The 20,999-nt window shown below is 37.7% G+C and overlaps 1 protein-coding gene across 14 annotated transcripts in view; it reads left to right on the top strand.

The window, feature by feature from the left end:
• The window catches only part of RORA (RAR related orphan receptor A), a 563,622-nt gene extending 546,927 nt beyond the window's left edge, over positions 1 to 16,695 (top strand). For 4 of the 14 annotated variants that reach the window (XM_065558338.1, XM_008164088.4, XM_065558344.1 and 1 more), the window contains 5 exons: positions 581 to 688; positions 2,704 to 2,814; positions 3,683 to 3,795; positions 4,371 to 4,531; positions 15,446 to 16,695. In XM_065558338.1, the coding sequence (XP_065414410.1) occupies positions 581 to 688; positions 2,704 to 2,814; positions 3,683 to 3,795; positions 4,371 to 4,531; positions 15,446 to 15,509 (557 nt within the window). In that variant the 3' untranslated portion in view covers positions 15,510 to 16,695. Of the gene's footprint in view, positions 1 to 580; positions 689 to 2,703; positions 2,815 to 3,682; positions 3,796 to 4,370; positions 4,605 to 4,846; positions 5,506 to 15,445 lie in introns of those variants that run through there. The other 10 variants (XM_042853815.2, XM_042853818.2, XM_065558342.1 and 7 more) reach the window with 4 other exon arrangements.
• The last annotated feature ends 4,304 nt before the right edge of the window (positions 16,696 to 20,999 follow it).

The following is a 20,999-nucleotide window of genomic DNA, read 5'->3' as shown; positions in this document are numbered from 1 at the left end:
GGAAATGCTATGTAAGTAAAATGATTGAGGTCAGTTTTGACTTCAGATATTTCCTTGTGTTTCTTTCAGTACAACCTAACAAGGTTTATAGCTCTTTCCTTGGATATATGTGTTCATCTTAGATGTTCTGGATGGAAGCGTCTGTATGTATCTGTGTGGAGCTTCCATTAGAAACAGTGGAAGTATTGTGTGGGTACAAATGACTGGGTCGAGCACATAAAATAGATTTCTGATTTGTTTTGATAACAGTGAATAGTTCTTTTCCAGGTAAAAGTTCAGACTTTGTTATAGGGAAGGTATTATAGAAATGACGTGGTTTACAAATAAATGGTTAAGTTCTTATATGTTCACCAGTGTAAATCCAATTTAATTGCCTTGACTTCAGTGGAGGTACACTGGATTTATTCTGATATAACTAACTTTGGAGATTTCTTTTAATGCTCATGGTAAATCAAACCATTCTCAGTTATAATTGCAGAACCACTACAGTACTGGACCTTTTTAAAAAGTTCTTCCATTTTGCTCTTTGTAACTGAAATCCCTATTAAAATAATCAAATCTGTGTATTGTTTGCATTTAGGATCTTTAGAGGTTGTGTTTATCAGAATGTGCCGTGCCTTTGACTCCCAAAACAACACAGTGTACTTTGACGGCAAGTACGCTAGCCCAGATGTTTTCAAGTCACTAGGTAAGAAAATCTCAAATACTCTGTATAAAAACAAGTAGAAAAGAGGTTAGAAACTGAAAGCGGACCATATACAAAAAATAGACTGGGACTTAAACACTGTGTTAGGTATACAAAGGGAAAAGTTTAAAGGTAACTCAAAATCTAGATAGTCTTGGATTGCTTATTATGTAAGGTACTATGTATGGGTCCACTTCTTAAAGTTGGCTGACTAAATTTGGGGACCAGTTGAGTTCAATGGAAATTGAAATCATGTAACAGAATGCAGAATTGGGCCCTTGGTGTTCAGATCAGGCACCCAGATACCTGTTTTAAACAAGTCAGTACTAATTTGAATATGCATCCAGTTTAGGCACCCAGATTTGATAACTGGAGTAATATTTGCTATATTCTAACTATACAGAAAAGCAGGTTCTTGGGTGAATTTGGACACCACAATGTTATCCTTCCAAAGCTGCCGGTCTTCTTTTTTAATCTTTCAAGAACATATGTACACAAAGATGAAAATAACATTGCTGAGAGATTATTGGAAGTAGATCACTTGACTAAAAAATGGATTTTTTTTTCAATTTCCCAGTAATTTGCCATTTTGACCTTTTGTGTGTATTTTTGTCAATTTTATCTGGGAGTTACTATTAAGTTTGTATATGGGGTGTAAACTGGATAAGATAACATAGAGTGCTGAAGGATAAAATGGCAGTGAAGAACTGGCTGTATCATTTTACAGATATTCTGCACCTATTTAAAATGCCCAAAGGTACAAAGTATGGACATGAACAGTTCAGATAGTAATATTGTATGTGGGCTTCAGCTGGACTCCACTGAAATATACTTTCAACCTTAACCTTTTAAATTTGTTCTCCATGAGCATCAAAAAACTCTAAATCAGGTTGGTGTATAAGACTGCGGGGGAAAGCCCTGTTCCAACAAATCTTCCAAGGCCCTCTAAAGCGGGGCTCCCCTCCTGCAGATTGTAGGAAGCATGTATGATAGTGGTGGTAATCTGAGTTATACCTGCATGGCATATGGGGGTGGAAGGGAAAGGAAGAAGAGATGGAGAGGCGCCTATCCACATTAAAATCTTGCAGCACTCTGCTTTTCCCTGTCCTCCTCTCTTTCCGTATGTTCCCTGTGCATACACCCTATATGCCTCCCTCAGTTCCCTGCACCTTCTTCCATGGCTGTCTCCTTTATCCTGTTTCATTTGCCCTCTATGTTTTTGGGTTCCCCTGCACTCCACTTCATCACTATTGTCCTGCCCCATTAGTGTCCTGTCTCCTCTGCATGTTCCTCCTCCTCTTGGATCTTCTAGAGCTAGTCCCATTTTGAGGCTGGGAGCCACGTCTACCCCAGTTCATGTCCGCTAGGTCCCCAACCCATTATATCCACGCTTTTTCCCATACTGCTGTCCCACCCTATTTCACCCCTGGGTCTTCTCTCTCTTCCTTCCTCCTTTTCCTGTCTCACCCTCTGACACTACCCAGCAGCTGGAGTCAGATGGAGGTCATTTTATTTTTATGAGCATATATAGTACAGTTGCTCTTGATACACTTTAAAACAACTCCTTATGCATTTTTCTGCACCCCCTCCCAAAAATACCAAAGGCACTTCCTTCATCAATAAAACAAAACCAATTTTAAATTTTTAGGCCAAGTCATTTGGAGATCAAGTCAGCCCAAAAATTTTTAGATATTTGGCAAGCGTAGTGGTAGTTCACGTCTATGAAATGACTTTAAGTTATAAAATGATCTTCTTTTCACCAAATTTACCAGAAAAAGTCACAAAACTTCAGGAAGATTGGGGAAAGTTGGAGGTGTATAAAAATGGCCCATAATGGGCTACTAGCTTCAACTTTATTATGCAACTACCACCAATCCATACTTTTTTAAAGAGAGGAGCCTTGATCTTGTAGGTATTTCACATCCATTAGCCTCCGCCGTCAGAGTAAAATAACTGTCCCATCACTTTGAAGCAGTCTCATCAGAAATCCTGAATGATATGTACCTTCCTTTTGGCAGGTTGTGAAGACTTCATTAGTTTTGTGTTTGAATTTGGAAAGAGCTTATGTTCTATGCACCTGACAGAAGATGAGATTGCTTTGTTTTCTGCATTTGTTTTAATGTCTGCAGGTAAGATGTAAAATATCACTCTACATTTGTTTGATGGAATCTAGTGATTCTTTTATTATGAAGTATGCCTTAATGATAATCTGGTAGGCAACCCGTAAGCATGTAATGTAATCACCTTCTTGTATGCCCCTTCCCTAATCATTTCCTACTCTGGATTTTACTTTAACAAATATATTTAAAGGTGGGTGCTAGGGTAATTTTGCTCAAACGATTCATCCTAATATATGCCCACATTTTGTTGCCCTTAGTCTGTGTTGAGTAGTACATGTCTCTGTGAGTAGTCCCATTGAAACTAATGGATCTCCTCGAGGAGCAAGGTATTACCATGTGAATAAGGGTGGCAGGTGTCCCCTGATTTGCAGAATGGTAGCTACATTATCATGCCATTTGGCAGCTCAAGAGTATTTAGTGTTGTGTTTTCTTAGTGCAAGAACCACAGAATTGTTTGGTTCTGCCACCTTGGCGATGTCAGATATAATGCTCCTTGTTTGCCAAGAAGTGCACAGGAACGATTTCTTTTAAATATGCTTTTCTTAAAACTATTTGTTTCTGTTGTTTTCTGTGCGTCAAAAAGAAAACCTTGCAACAAAGATCCTTTGGTTAGTCATTCATTACATAATCTCGTCGTCTCCAGGATGAAAATATTGCTAGCTTAATTTTGTAATACAGTCTTATTAGCATGTGACACATTAACAAATATGGTTCAAGCTTGCTGAGATCCTCTTATACTTCCTGTATAAAACTCCATTGGAATGGAAGGGAGGTTGGCAACAGGAAAGATGAATGTAGCATAGGCTCTAAGAACATTTCTTTGCATATTGTGATGCCAATGTGCAATACCAGAAATATTCACTTCCTTTACATTTAGATCGTTCATGGCTTCAGGAGAAGGTAAAAATCGAAAAACTCCAACAGAAGATTCAGCTAGCACTTCAGCATGTCCTGCAGAAGAATCACCGAGAAGATGGAATTCTAACAAAGGTGAGCACCAAAAACTGTGCCTTATCCTCTGAACATGAAAGCATTCTACACTAGTAACAGCAGCATAATTACTGCCTGACTAACAGCTCTCATTGGTCCTTTGCATCCCTCTCCTTTTCTAGACTTGCTTGTTCAAAATCCAGCCTGCCTAGTTTCAACCACTTCCTAACAGAACCCAGAAGGGGAAAGAAAAGGTTGAGGTAGAGGGCAGAGAGAACTAGAGGGGTTAGAGAAATGTAATTTTAACTTTGAGCTTCATGAAAAGCCGTCAAGTGTCTCCTCTCTTTATACCTTCCCTCTCTGTTCCCCCAACTACCCCAGTGAATGTTTCTGCCACACAGGTTACTATTTCAGCCCTACTACAGAAATGGAATTAGGCCCCAAAAAATCCCTGCTGTTTAATGATTTCCTCTCTTTGAATCAAACAAGCAAGTGCATCTTTAAGCTGCTAAAATTCATCTTTAAGGAAAACAATCAAGGTAAACTAGAAGTGGTTGATCCTAAAAGCAAAATCAGCAGAGAAGAGAGCCTGTTTTGTGTATGACTGTATTTTTCTTGTGTGTTTTTTTCCCCAGTTAATATGCAAAGTGTCTACTTTAAGAGCACTGTGTGGACGACATACAGAAAAACTTATGGCATTTAAAGCAATATACCCAGACATTGTGCGACTTCATTTTCCTCCATTGTACAAGGAGTTGTTCACTTCAGAATTTGAGCCAGCAATGCAAATTGATGGGTAAATATATCACCTAAGCACTTCTAGAATGTCTGAAGTACAAACATTAAAAATAAAGAAAAAAAAAAGAAAACCAAGACACTTTATATGGCCCTGCACAGACCTAGGGAGCCAACACACTGCACATCTTTTGGCGGTCGGGGTCAGGCAAAGGATGGGAAACAATGAAACAAAGTTGAACTTGTTTTTCTCATGCATATGATTTCCATTATGCCTACAAATATGGACCCTTTTTCTGTCTCGACTTCTCAATCTTTGACCTCTGTTTACACAGAATGAGGGTACTAAACTCAGAAGGTTTCTTTTTCCTTGTAGTTCACTGCCCACAGACTTTCAACAGAACAATCAATTTGTTGATCACAGCAGAGTCCAGCGACTGGTGTGTACTGCAGAGGTTTCAGCATCAGTTTGCACAACTTGCTCATTGTTTCATGAAGGACGAATTTTTTCATCTACCATTGATTGCCAATAGGCAAAATGGCACGAAAAGGGTCCATAGCAATAGCAACAATAGCATTATAATATATTACAGGGTAAATGGGCATGAAGACTATATATAGCAAAAGAGATATTGTTTATATATTGTTTTAATTAATATAAAAAGTAGTTACTGGTATAGCTTTTCTTGTTGAATTGATAAGGCACTTTCATTTTGCACCTTTTTCTTTAAATTAAATGCTAGCGTGTTCATTGTCGTGTTGCATGTGCACCAGAAATTCAAGTTTAACTGAAAAGGTTTGGAAGGTACTGATACATTAGAAGGTATTTATGCTGCTGTTTTCAACATTACTTTTCAAGAGAGGCTGGTCACATCCTGAAAAGATTACATTGATTTTTAGAGTCTGAAAACGATGAACATTTTCTAAAATCAAATTAGCTTTCCAGCTGCTTTTTAAAGGGTGCTTTTATTTTTATACACAACCCAAAAGTTTCAAATCTGGTTGTTTAAAATTGCACGTCTAAATCCATATTTAGACTCTGAAATAAAAAACCCTGATTTTCAAAAGTGCCAAGCACCCACAGCCAAAAATTTGCTGAGCATCTGCAGGTCAATCACAGCTGCAAGTGTGAAGCACCCTTGAAAATCGGGCCATTAATTGTGGCGTATAAATATGGGTATGGATGCCCAACACTATGAACCCATGTTTGAAAATGTTGACCAGAGTGTAATATATACACAAACCAATTTGTGTATGTTATATACACTGTTACATACTTTTAAACTCCACATGGTAAACAATGCATTTAAAGCAAAAGCCTAGTCCCATTGATGTCACTGAGAATTTTGTTACCGACTTCAGCAGGCTGTTTTCCAAGATCCAGCAATTTCATCCAGCACAGCACAACAGAGAAGTCCTTTGCTTTTAGAGCACATCTATATGGCTCTAGAAACAGCTAGGTTTATTTGGAAAGAAGCACTCTCTAAGGCTTATCAGATAAGTGCAAACTGATAAAATAAAGGCACAATCCTCTTGATAGAAAGCAGGCATTTTATATTCTACATAAAGCCTGGAAATCATGAAAGTGGACTATAGAATGAGCAGTAAGATGATAAACCTATGTTGTGTAATTCCAAAAATGATTGTGATCCATGCATTATACTAATAAGGGACCAGAGTTTGCAGTCTTTACTTATGCAAATTACCATTCCCTTTACGAGGAGTTTTGCCTGAATATGGATGGTAGAATTTTGTCCCAAAGGAGAAGAAAAGTCAGATTTAAAAATATTAAACTAATTCTGAATGAGAGAGCCATATTAAACAACATTAAGGATAAGTTATCTAGCTTGGACGAGAAGGGAGCCCTCCCCATATTTATTTGGAAGAGTAGTTTTAGGGTTGCAGCCTGATCTTCCAGCTCAATTGAACCAGAACGTTAATCCAGGAATTCTTCTTTGGCTAACTCTGCCCTCAGTCAGCCAGTGGAAAGCCCGTTTCTGCCTCAGTGTCATGCCCATGATTAGATGAAGCCTGACAGGAGTGTAGACAATTTCTGTTATATATGGGTAGCCAGAGATAAAATATCATAATATACCCACTGAATATTACTGAGTCATTTTGGACTAAATTTATCCCCTTATTATAAAGTGAGATGTACAGTCTGTTCAAAATTCAGTTTTCTTTCTTTATTAATGCAATCCCTAAATGTTTAATTTCCGGTTGTCTACGCCCATGTCAGAAGTGTTATGCAGCTGTGGCTTGCCTGAAATGGAATTTAACAGTCACTGCAAAGCTGGAACCGCCCCCTTTGAATTGGAAGCAACTGGGATGTTGAATTGGGGCTACCTGGGAGCAAAGTGAAACTTTGCATTTTTCCATATAGACAGTTTCTTAAAGTTATTGTTAACATATTGGAGTAGCACCTCAGGGCTATCACCATATTCTGCTAGGCACTGTAGAAAGATATAATAAAGGCAGCTCATGCCCCAAAGACCTTATGATGTGCTCCAAAATATGAATAACTTTATTTTCTAAGGTTGGTGTTAGTATAAGATCACGTTGTAATTGTTTTTACACTACCCATCCAGCCCCTGCTCCTTTTCCTATGATCAGTTTTTTTTCTTTTTAGTGTAGGAAGGAGATAGGGAGAGCGATTTAAATAAAAGATTTTGATGTGTGACTAATCTGTGTGGTAAAGTGTGTGTATATATGTATATATGTATATATATATATATATATATATATATATATATATATATATATATATATATATATATATATATAAAATACCTAAATAACTTCCCAGGTAAACCTACTTAATCCTTTTTTTCTTTAAAACTGAAATGGCAGTAATGGTATATTTACCTGGACAAATTGGAGCCTCTGCACTTTAACAATTAATAGCAGTCATTTCAACACGTTGTGTTAAAGGGACACTGCCAACTTGAATGTTAATAAAATTAAGTTGTTTGTCTTTCAAATTCATTTTTATAGAGTACATTTTAAAGTAGCATTGCCTTTTGTTGTTTTATTAAAATTCGTAAGGTTTTATGCTTCTCTGTTCATTGAGGTTAATAAGGGCCTTTTCAGCAAAGTAGAAACTTTGGAAAACAGTGAAATTGTGCATTTGACCATTTTTTGTATATAGACAAAGTAAACTAATAAGACAGAGGAATATTTTTTCACTAACATTTCATTTATAGTCACTGTAGTTGTTGTAAGTAACTATTATGGAAAAAAAATCCTCAAGACAGATGATTTTCAAGTTGACTGTGTCTCTTTAAATCTATGGGGCCTAATGCTCCTCTCACACTGTGTTAACTGAGGAGTAATTGGAGGAGATGGAGCTACACTGATGTAAAACGGTTGTAAGGGGAGAATTAGGATAATGGGTTATTATGGGCAAAATAAAGTGTTCCCTTTTTTATAATTTGAACATCTCTCACTTAGGCTTGAATTGTTGCATTTAACCAGTGACCCACACTGAGGTCTGTATGGAGCTGCTACACTCTAATGCAGTTTCCCAAACTTGGGACGCCACTCGTCTAGGGAAAGCCCCTGGCGGGCCGGGCCGGTTTGTTTACCTGCCACGTCCGCAGGTCCGGCCAATCGCGGCTCCCACTGGGCGCAGTTCGCCACTCCGGGCCAATGGGAGCTGCTGGAAGCGGCACGGGACGAGGGAGGTACTGGTTGCCGCTTCCAGACGAACCTGCGGACGCGACGGGTAAACAAACCGGCCCTGCCTGCCAGGGGCTTTCCCTACACAAGCAGCGTCCCAAGTTTGGGAAACACTGCTCTAATGGATTGTGCCTCTGATGGCATAGTCTGCTCCCTAGAGTACCTGCCCTGCTCTGCTAGCTGATAGAGATGGGACAATGCTTCACCTTCTCTACACTGCTTCACAGTGATGTGCCCATGGAGACTTCGGGAGAAGCCCCTGTTCTTTCATGAATGCAAAGGCTGGAGTTATGAGAGGGATTTGTCAAAGAGCATGGAGGAGTATGGTGTACGTCCTTCATTCCCTCCTGTATGCCTCCCCCCCGCCCCCGCCCCAAGGGTCATTCACCATCCAGGATTCAATCCAGAGCCCCTTACAGTCAATGCAAGGAGCTTTGGATTGAGACCCTAATCTTTAAAATGAGCCAGAAAAATCTCCCTGCTAAAAACAGTCAAATATCTCTCTCAGTTCTTATTAGTTTGCATTTTCTGGAATCATTGTTTACTTTATTGGAATAACTAGCCTGATGTGACATTTCCATTCTGATCTTTGTATTTGTGGATTTAGTTTTAAAGCAGATGTTTTACTAACAAAAGATTTCTGAATGTGACCAGCCTCAGGTGCTAGCCTCTTAAAGATCAACTAAACTTAATTCCAGTGTCAGCTAATGGATAGCTATTAAGACTTGATCTTTTCCAGAGAGTGAGAGACAAACCCTGTTTTTGACAGTAAGTAAGGTAACCATGCTAAATATTTTGGGCCTTTTTCTCAGTCATTACCTTGTTCTTTTTTTTTCTGGTAAACAGTACTTTACCTGGTCTGTGAGTGTAAACAGATGGTATGTTTGACATCTAGCTACTAGATGCAACTCCTTGGGAACACAAAATTGCAGGAGCAATTATGTTTGCACCAGAAGCCAAGTAGAGGCCTAACTGAAAGCCGTATAACTTGTGGTCTGATTTTCGTAGCTCTCACTGTCTTTAGCAGGAGCTGCTGAGTGCTCAGCACCTTGTAAAATCAGGCCATTAGTGATGGCAGATTTTTTTTCTGAGGATAACAGGGCGGTAGATGTACTTAAAGAGTACTGCTGCCAAAGAGCCTTTTTGTGAAGGGATGTTGAATGATTCTAAAAATATAGCTAGTCATAATGAATCGACAGTATAGGAACAGGACATTGGCAGATGACTTATGTCTGTTAAGAACATCTGAGATAGGGCCTAAGACCAGAAGTTCAGCAGTATATCAAGTTGAAATACACATTCATGCTCCGTGAATGAATGTCAGATGTATGAAACTTTCAGTCTTCCCAACTCACTACCACAAAAAAAAAATGTGAAATTACAGAGAATAGCTGAAGATATTGGAATAATTATTCCTCTTAAGTGAGCTGTTCCTTATAATTTGTAAAGAAATTGTCTTGGGTTGTTGGCATATATCCAGTTTTCTGTTCTAAGGCACAGAAACATTCTCAAGCTTTCTTATAGAAGAGGTACTACTGTACAGCATCAGTTGGGCCACTCTGGTGTACTTTTGTGACTGATGCTGTTCATCTTTTTAATAACTATTGGATGAGGTGATATGAGATGCTGTTTTTAAGTTTGGTTTTTCTTTATAAAACTTATGTATCATAGTATGGATACCAAGGTCTGAGTGTGTGTGTGTGTGCGTGTGTGCACGCATGCATGAATGTGTGTGCGTCTGCTTCTAGGCTGTTCAGTGTCAGTGGAATAAAAAAAATGTATTCAAAATACTTAACTCAAAAATAGAAGGTGGAAAAAAGATTTATTCTATACAAAGCCTTGTCTGGACCACTTTAGAGAGACTTCTATTTTTTTAACCCTTCTATAAATATTTGATGGCACTTGAAATATTCCTGCAATAAAATGTGATTTGTGTAAAGATTAAAAAAAAAGATTTTGTAATGTGAAACAATGAAAGAAAGTAATGTAATTTTTCTAAAAAACAAAAACAAAAAACAAATGAACGAACTTTGTATTATTTTGTTGATGGAATTTGTCTATTTGTCTTTGGAAAACTTTTTATTTCATTGAATGTGCCATAGTAGAGGTGTCGGGGGGTGGGGGGGTTGTTTTATTTCCTCCTTTTTTTTTAAAGTTTTTAATGAAAGGAATATAGCTATTTGTGTTACGACATTCCAAAATGCGAGACGACATAGCAGAATCATGATTACAAGGATTGATTAGTAAGCTTTGATCATTGTTGCTTTTTTGCACATGTTCTTCATTCCTCTATAGTGCAATATGTACATAGAGCACTTGCGGGTGTAACCTTATCCCTCAGGGAAAAATACATATTTGTACAGGATTTTTTTTACTTTTTTTTTCTTAAGGAATGTCGATTGAATCACTTGTTTGTTGTCGAGGGGCAGCCAGATAATAATCCTAAAGCCACTGTCATAAAAATTAATTGTTTAATCATTTTGTGCCCTTCTTTTATTTAAAAAGAAATAAAAGTTATTTTCTGACAGTTCTTTGTGCTGATTGGTGACAAAAAGGGTAAATAAATAAGCACCTTATGATTGACTTAACTGTGAATGACAATCCATCTTGTTATCAACAATAGAAGCCCTATTATTTCAGAGTTGGGTTTAAGAGTCAGAAACTAATGTGCTCAGGGATCAACTAAAACTCTTCAACAGGGTGGCCAGTACTACTGGGACAAATTGCTTTTTGAAAAATATATCATCATCCCTCCAAGGCACAAGTGAACTGTGTAGAACTCTTATGTGTCTAAACTCTCCATGTGTGCCTCATTTGAGTTTCCAGCCCATTACTCATCAGTCTTATTTAATGAAAAATTAAAGAAAGGAAGGAATAGAACTTTAAAAATCATACTGAATTTTGTAAACATTCTTGGAAAACAAATCATTATTCAAATTTCATTTCAGGACCCACTGTTTACCATTTTTTAATCATAGGAGTGTTTATGTCAAGTTGAACTTCAGTGTTTTGTAACAAAAAATGAATCTTCCATGTTTAAATTATAATTATCAAAGAGAACTCAGTTTTTCATATGCATTATGAGTGGAAATGCTATGATTATTCAATCTTTACATTGAGTCACATAGCACAGAACACCATTCAAACCAGAAGCATACCAGAAGAACAAGTTATTAGACCTTCCTGCTGTTGCTCTATGTGCTTCACTGTAAACCAAAAATATGTCATTTAAAGAAGCACTGTAGCTACCTACATCTTTGCATTTCCACATCTAAGTCTTACAGCAATTGCAGTAGTAGCCGGAAACAGAAAAGTCTAATCTGTCAGTGCCAAAACTCTATGGATTTAGTGTAAGATTTTTCAAATATATCTATATTGGGTTCTGGAAGCCCTGAAGTACTGATGAAGTTGCTTTGCTTTGCTTTCTTTTGTACCTAAAATAAAAGCAAGTAGAAGATGATTAAGGTAAGCAATTACAAAAACAATGGGCAAGATTTTGAAACTCTTTAACCAGGGCAAGAAGAGTGATTTCTCAAAATCTTACCTATATGATTTAAATTGTTCTTTTAAAAAGCATCATTTCTCCATTTTCTTGCGAGTTTTCATTTTTCCTTTGCTCGTATAACACAAATCCCAATTCTACATTTATGTAAAGAAATAAATCTAGTGAAATCTGACTTAAGTAACCACTCTACAAGCTTATGCAGTTGATTTTCTAATGCATGCAGGTTTAGTTTTAAGACAGGAAATTGCCTAATAAGGTTGGTCTCTTGATCAGTTCTCATTCTCTTTTATTTTTGTTAGAAGAGAATCCCTACTGCTGATCTTAAACATGTAAAGACTAAGGTAGAGGTCTAAAAATATTTATTGAAATGGTTGACATCCTTCTGTTCATATTTGCAAATCATTCACAACATTCTGTTCAATGTGTACAGTTTACAAGATAAATTGTATCTCTATATTTCGGTGCTCCAGACATTGGTGCATGTATTTTCCTGGACCCCCTGATGATAACAGGGTAAACAATGGATTTTTTGATTCGTTAGCAATTTTGAGCTGTCGGGGGGGGGGAGGGGGAAATCGTTTGGGTTAGACCTACAATGGAAATGTTTTGACATTTTTGGCAAATCAAAACGTTTTTAAAAATTGTTACGATGTCAAGTGTTTTAAAATGTTTGAATATTTTAAAATAACATTAAAACAAATTTCAAAAGTCATTTTCAAACTGAGACCATTTTTTTTTCAGAAATGTCAAAACATTTAGATTAAAAAAAAAAAATCCAAAGCAAACAATGCAACCAAATCAACATGCGTTCACAAAACAAGTCTGCATATTTCTCCAAAAAAAAGTTTGGGTCAAAAAAAATTTGCCTGGCTCTACTAATGATTGGCTTAGACCCTTCCCTAGCCTTCAGAGTTAGGGATCCTTAAACTGATATAGAAACCGGGTTACTACTAAAACTGGGCACATCGTTTGTAATGAATCATTTATTCTACAGTTTAGCTCTGTATTTGAGTCTCCCACAGGCAGATAATGGATTTTATCAATATTAGTTGTAGGAAAAAATTACTGTATAATATTCTAAAATAATTAGTGATAAGGAGTTTTCTCTGACTATTCAATATTTGAAATTTTAGCTGTGCTGGCTGGTTTTGATTGTGACACCTAGGACACATAGTATATTTATTTTCCCTAATTGGAAGAGTGCACCCCTTAGAATTGGATTTTTATGATTAATTAATATTTATTATTTTACAATTCACCTTCTATGAACATGTTTGAATATTAGTGTGACATTTGCTTGAATATTCCTGCCACTTAAATGATTTGGTGGAATATTCGGGGAAAGCAAACATACAAGGAAGCCAAATGCAATAGAAAAAACTAATTTTAAAAATTGAAATAACCATTTATAGAAAAATGGTTGTAGTATTTGCTCAGCTCCCATTACTGTGTACCATAGCAGCCCAATATAATGCTGTTAAGACACTGGGTAGAGGAGGAAAATATGTAACGTTTAATAAAAGGATACTTGCTAGTATCTACTCCATTCTTTGAACTTTATTCAGGTATTTAAAGGAATTTTAACAACACAATAAAAGCTGTATTCTACCTTTATATTCCATGTGTGTAATTACCAGTGACAGAGGGTTTTTTTTGCCTTTATTAGAGGTAGAATATAGCAATAACCTTCTAGAGCAATAAATATACTCTATCCACATATGAAATAAAACATGATGCCACATTAAATGTTTAGCCCCTTTACATTGTGAAAATAAAAATGTATGAAATATTCTGACTATGCAGGCAATCAATATACACTCTTTACATTTGGATTTTGCTGCCACCTTATTCACTTTGATATCTTTCCTCATAACCTCATTATCTGTTGGAGCTGCACTTCACAAGAAAGTTGTTTGGCATAATATATATGACATGAGACTTTATTTTTAGGCAATATCCGCATGCTTTCCATGTTTATATCTGCTGAATATACTGATTTTCCCCTAAACTATCTTAATATAGATGCATAAATTTTACAAGCACTTGCAATCTCTTTAATTATATGATATCTAAATGCAGAGAATTCATAAGCAATACAGTGAATTTTATTTCACGAAAGGCATATGTACTGTAAATATCTTTCTAAATCCAAATTTTTCCTCATTTTTTGTGTTTAATTTATAGAACAGTGGTAAATATTTTGACGATTAGGACATTAGCTGGCTGCTTCTTTATATGTAACTGTATTGTCTGCCTGCTCCTTTTATGGAGATGTGTTTTTGTATTGGATGTTTGGGCCAATGGGAGGCTTCAAGCTACAGTGTATTTTCCCAATTTAAATATATTTAACATATGACAAACCCCAGACAAGGCTTTTTAAAATGTATAAAGAACTGCAGTGTTAGGAGGTTTATTTGCTAACCGATTTCAATGTTGTCCATTTTTATGGCACCTTTAACAATATTCTTGTTTCCAAAGTACAAAAAAAAGGTTAAAAATACTCTAGCCATAATTGAATGTCAAGCAATAAAAACAAATGACTTTTTGTGCATAGATTTAAAAAGAAATACAAATTTTAGACATCTGCATGTAAATGCAATCTCTTGTTTACTGCTTTCTTAAACTTGAGCAACTGATTCCTTATTTTACTACTAATTTAAGGACTTGTAATGGCCTGTAAACATTTTCTCTTGCTCTGTTCTTTCAACTTTATCTTTGTCTCTGCTTTTGAGTCATAATATTTAATGTTGTTCTGCTCACCTCTATACAGTTAACTTTTTTGCTTTCATTCTGTATAAAGTTATGCTATAAACAGCCTACACAGTGCAAATATTTATCTGTTTATCAAATACCACATTATGCTGTATAATATCTGTTTTACTATATAATCTATTTTAGACATAGCTGTTTAGAACTAGAGTGTGCTATTTTTGTGTTTTTTTCTGATGTGTGGTGCTAGATAAGTTACTTTTGTGAACAAAAAACAAACCCCTTTTATTCCTAGATAATACCACCTTGGGTCTTGTTAATTTCACTGAGTATAACATATATATACACACACATACATATATGTGAGTGTGTGTGTGTGTGTATATATATATATAAAAAATCTACATATGCCCAACGAGTACCTGTATCAGAGTACTAGATTTGGGACATGTTTTTTCTCTTTAAATACATAGTATCATTATATAAATTATTCTGTAGTATATTTAATGAGGAGAAAATTACTTCAACAGTATAGATATTTGATATCAAATATTTTTCTATGTTCATATTATGATAAATGTGCTATGTCCTGTTTATTATCCATTGTGTTGCTAAAATGCTTTCACTGTATATCACATCATATGAAAAATATGTAGCCAGTTCCCCAGTATAAAATGCTGTCTAGTTTAAGGGTTGAAGTAGGTAGTTATTTGGCTTGTTGAGAGATATCTTTTCCAGTTAGTCCATGTGAGACATATAGACCTAAACCTGCTAAGTGCTGGGTGCCTTCTACCCCCTAAATCTAACAGGATTTGAGGGCACTCACCATTCCAGAAGTCACATGATCATGCCTAATTCCAGTTATTGTCAGTTATGGGAATGTTCTGTAAATCTTTCATGAAACATTGATGTTCAAATTCTGACCTTATATATGCATATGTGATTCCCATTAAAACCACACGTGCATGTTCAAGGATGGACTTTGACACCTAAAGTTAATGCAAAAATGGAGTTTGTGGAACTGTCAGTCAGTCATAGAACTCGATATTTTCTTAATTTTTATACATACCTTTATTTATCTAGAAATCATACTTCTTGGAGTTACTCTTCGCTTCAGCTCTCTCCTCCCACGAATACTGTCATTTAAATTCTTACAAAATTGATGGATATCAAATATCTGAGGTAATTAACCTTTTTAAATATTTATTAGAAATTTTCTGTAATATTACTGAATTTATAAGATCTTTAGCAAAGATTTTTGAGCAATTTATTAAAGTCAATGTTTCTGTTTACTACACTTTTTGATAATGGAAGGTAGTGAATTTTAAAGCCATGATTCTTGGCTTCCATGCACTGCTTTTGTACCCTCAATCCAAGGGAAAAAATTTTTTTTTTTACAGTAACATACTATTGTCCTGAAAATAAATACAAACTTTACTGCACCATGGGTATATTTTCATAAGTAGAAAGTTTAATTGCAAACACTATCAGGACAATTACTTTTAAAACCTCTTCAGAGTTAGTCTTATTTAAATACAAGCCATGATGATTTTATTTCTAAATCCCTTGTTGATTCACATCACCTTTTTGATACTTTCAAACAGCAATCAATGGAGGATCTCTTAATTTTTTATCTACTAACATATACATCATAAACTTTATGCTAGGAAAATGTTCTCCCTGATTGTTTAGGTTTAGTTGTTATATAAATTATGCAAAACCCTCTGGTTATATTTTCTCCTGTAACTAAATGTTTAAAATAAAGAGACCAGAATAAGTGCTGATTACAAATGTGTGTTGGTTTGATGATTAAGCACATGAACTTCACAAACCTCATTGAGTAATACACTCAGTTTTCTGTAAATACATGCAAGTTTAAATGAAATTATACTGTACATGTAAATGTGTACAGTATGTAAAAATTCCTTTTCTAGTCACAATAAAAGTATAAGCCATCAAGAGAAATGTTAAAATGGTATTGTACTAAAACTTTGCTAATGATCTTTACCCATTATCACCTAACTTTTCACTTTCTTGAATCTTCTTTTAAACTCACTCTTACAATAGTCTGCTTATATTCAACAGTTTATTTTACTCTGAGTCTTGAAAAAAGTATTTTGATTCATTTTGTAAATACAACTGTAAAAATAAGAGATTTAATGTTGTCTTTTAAATACTCCAATTTTCATTCTAATATGAATGTTGTTATATTGTACTTAGAAACTTGTACCTTTAATATTACATTACCTTTATTAAGTGCATTGAACACATCAATTTTAGATGTGCTTTATGTACTGTTATCCTGTAATAAAAGTTTCAGCTTCTAATGGAAACACTTGTCTTATTATTGTTTGACATTAGGATCATATTCATTTTCTGCATTGTGTTACGTGTTAAATTTATTCTTTGGTGGCTGTACAGAGGTACAAAGTTGATCAAGCTCTAGATGTGTCATGATGGATTTTGTTGAACAAATAAACCTCTATAAAATTTGTTAGTATTCAACCCTTTGACACTGACAGGCATAGTAAAGAATCCAGGTGCACATGTCTTTACCCCCTAAATTATTAGATACATATAGACTCAACAATAACAACATCAAGGATGTTAGCAGCGTGAGAGTGAACACTTGTGAGGATTGGAATCCAAGGGTCTGCTATCCTAGAACAGTGCTGGCATGTAATGAAGAGGTAGTCTGTCCAGGTTCAGGTATATAGGTATTGCATTGTGGAGAAACCACTGCACACAAGAAACTACCTTAAAAGAACATTATTAAATTAAGCACTGAATTGTTGGAAATGCCAGGATTACTGTTGCCTCTGCAAGTTTAATTCAGCCCCCTTGTGTGTATCCATTATAACACTGTCTTTAATTACATGATCGCATGCTATTTTTTCCACAGGATCCCAACCACATTCAGTACAGAGGATGGATGCTATTCGATATTTAGTTTTCTCCTTGTTTAATGTGTGACCCATGCCTTTTTTTACTGCACACTATCCAAACCCTGCTCTGAAGACAGAATTATTAATTTCCTCATAGGCTTTTCTATAGTATCTGAGTGCTTCAAAAAATGTGTGTCTGTATATGTGTGTATTTATTTCACAACACTTCTGTGAGATGAGAGGGTATTATTATTCCCCTTTTACACATGTGGAACTGACTGAGGCACAGAGAGATTAAGGTCAGAAATATCTACTAATTTTGGGTGCCTAATTTGAGACATTTAGAACGTAATTTTTCAAAGTACTTAGCCTATCACACTTCATATGTTCAGAGTTCAGCTCCCAAGACTTCAGTTGCAGCTGTGAGTGCTCAGCACTTCTGCAAATCAGAACCCAGGATATCACGCCAGGCACCAAGAAATTGAGGCATTTGTGACCACCTGTGAAAAGTATGGTTTAAGTGGCTTGCCCAGCATCACCAAGGAATTCCGTGGCGGAGGCAAGGATAGAATCTAACGCCCCAGAGCAGCATTTAATCACTTTAACCATTTTTTGTGTGCAATCCTCTGTGCAATCCTCATTTATTACAAACCTTCATTTCTGCAACAAATGATGCATGAGTCCCACAGACAACAATCTGCTTCACTACATAACCCTGAGTCATCCACAGAGCAGGTCCATTCTGTGCACTGAATGAGACAGGGGTCCTGTGGAAAAAATAGTATGTGATCCTGGAATTATAGACTGTGCTAATGAATACTCACAAGGCCCAAGGCCCAGATCCTCACAGCACTGAGGCTCCTAACTTCTATTGAAATTGATGGAAGCTAGGAGTTCAAACACTTTTGAAGATCTGGGCCAAGAAGGTCAAGATAAGGTTGCACAGAGTTGAAATGTGGAGTAGCTGGTCATCTTTCCTCTGACCAGGCCCAAGACTGAAATAACAGGCTGGTTCCAGTAAAATATGATGTATATTAACAGAGCTTTGTAGCGGAAGCTTTGGCAGTTGAGGCATTTATTTACTCTAGCTAGTGCTATTAGTGCCTGATTCTGCATCATTGAAGTGCGTGGGGGTTTAACCGAGTCTGTGATTCAAAAGACTCCAGCTGAGTCAAAATTCATGTTATTCCAGTGAAAGAAATAACTCTGGGTAAATCAGGCCTTTTGAAATCATAAAATATGATTATGGGGGACTTGAACAGGATTGAAATTGTAAAAGGATTTCTGATTTCTAGCTCAGAGAATAAATGGGTCAGACTGCACTTTGCAGTAGGCCAGTGGTTCCCAACATTTCTGTTGGCTGCACCCTTGTGCTGGGATGAATTCATGGATGCTTCTCCACTCTACCCTGCAGTTCTTCCTCTCACAGGTTCCCTTGTTCCATTATTGTTATTTAATTAGCTATTATGGTAGTGCTTACAGGACAACCAAGAATGGTGGTCCAAAGTGCTAAGCATTGGACAGAGTAGTAGACAGTGCTTGCCCTGAAAAGTTTACAGTCTAAATAAAAGACACACATGAAGGGTAGGGAAAGGGATATAATGCATATACAATGTGATAGCAGCAAATGTCACTTAGTTCCATTATTTCATGTTTGGGTGGGTTTAGTTAGGCAGGGATAAGCTAGATGGTAAGGTGAGAGGGGACACTGAAGAGGGGACTATATGAAAGGCAAATATGGAGCAAGGCTGAGTTGAAGAGACTGTAAGGGAAAGGGGGAGAGAGAGAGTTGGAGAAAACAGCCAATCGGGCAGAGGAGAGACTATCCCATTAAAACTAGAGTAAGCTGACATCATCAGTGTCAATGCTATCCATGACTGAGCTGAGTGCTGTCTGAGCAGCAGACCTAGGAAAGCTTGGGTTAGTAGGATCCTGCCTGCACTTCCAACTATGTACATCAGAGTTGTACTTGCTGCCGTATACATTAAGGAATAGTAGAGAAGAGGGAAGGCAGACAGGCCAAGTACCTTTGAAGCCTACCATTTTACTCACGGCAGTAAGAGTAGGGGCAGACTGAATCTGGAATCACATACTTTTCCTTTCCTCTGAGTTAAGTATCAGGGGGTAGCCGTGTTAGTCTGTATCTACAAAAACAACAAAGAGTCTGGTGGCACCTTAAAGACTAACAGATTTATTTGGGCATACGCTTTCGTGAGTAAAAACCTCACTTCTTCGGATGCATAGGATGCACTCAGACAGCACTCAGCTCAGTCATGGATAGCATTGACACTGATGATGTCAGCTTACTCTAGTTTTGTTGTTTTTCCTCTGAGTTGTATCCCTGACCTCTGCATTAGTCTGGTGGTATCCCATTCTTCTGCATGATCTGGTTCTGTATGTAGAGACAAGTGCTGATGGTTACAAGGTGCTGTCAGAGGATCTCAGTGTTTTATGGGGGCACTCACTCCCACTGGGGACAATGGGAAGTGGTGGTCATTTTGAAAGAACATTTTTGCAAAGGGCAGCCTGTAATCACACACCCGTTAATAATGGAAAGATGGTAGCCATTCTTAAAAAGGGCAATTCTTCATGGAATTCACTATAAAACAGCAGTTCTCAGCCCGGGATCTGTAGCCCACCGGGGGCCCACAGCTGGTTTCAGGGGGGCCGTGATCCCTGAGCCCCAGTGCCCTGCAGAGCAGAAGCCGCAAGCCCATGAGCAGAGTTGGGCGGGGCATGGAGGGGCCTTCAGTGCCTTAACCAGAGTGGGGCAGTCCCAAGGCACATACATACCCCTCCTGCTCTCTCCCCTGAGGCCACATGCCTCTGGCCAGGTCAGGTCAGGGTGGCTGCTGCTCTCTGGTTGGTTCCATGGAATGGGCAGCTGTGGCGCTCCCAGTCTCCTGGTGCCCAGGGCTGAGGCTGCTCCTCAGCTCCCCGCCCCCTTTGACTGGTCGCACCCGGTAAGAGCCACGCGGATGGCTAGACCCGACTCCGGGGCTGGCAGAGCCCTTGGGGAGTAGCAACCATGAGGGAGGGGGGCCTCCTGACCCATAGCCCCTACCTAAGCCCCTCTCTACAACCTGAGCTACACCCCTGCCTGCATCCTGCGCTACCCCCACCCCACACACAACCCCTAGCAACCCCTCTCCCAGCACCCTGAGCTACACCCCTGCCTGCACAGAGGCCCTAGTTCAGGGGTTCTCACAACAAATTTTTTGGAGGCCTCAGAGTGTGACCACCAACTCTTGCTGGTGGCCGCACTGACACTTTTTCCTAAAATACTTGATTAACTTTAAGAGAAAAAAAATGGTACATATACACAGCCACATCACTGTAATTTATTCATGTAGGGTTTTTTTGCAGACTCAATAATAAAAATATTACTGTGAAAAGTAACATTTGTATATTTGTTAATATCAATCACTTTTCACAGGACGCTTAGTGACTATTTGCATGTTTAATATCACTTTTCTCAGCAAGTCCTAGGACAAATTAAGCCCTGGATGGGAGGGGAAGCAATCATAGGTGGAGGCAGTGAGGGACATGGTGGGGTGGATGCTGGCTGGGGAGGCAGTGGGGTCCAGGGTGATGGAGAGGGTGGTATGGATGCGGGGCCAAGAGAGAGGAGGGTGGGTGGTGAGCCCCACAGCTGTGTGGCTGGAACTGGGGGTTGCTACCCGCTGCTGTGCAGCTGGGGGGGGGGGTCAGTGCCCGCAGTCAGAGCCCGGAGCTAGGGGCAGGAGCTGCAC

The sequence above is a fragment of the Chrysemys picta genome, chromosome 10 (genome assembly GCF_011386835.1).
Source record: "Chrysemys picta bellii isolate R12L10 chromosome 10, ASM1138683v2, whole genome shotgun sequence".
Taxonomy (NCBI): domain Eukaryota; kingdom Metazoa; phylum Chordata; order Testudines; family Emydidae; genus Chrysemys; species Chrysemys picta.
This window is presented reverse-complemented; position numbering and strand designations above follow the sequence as displayed.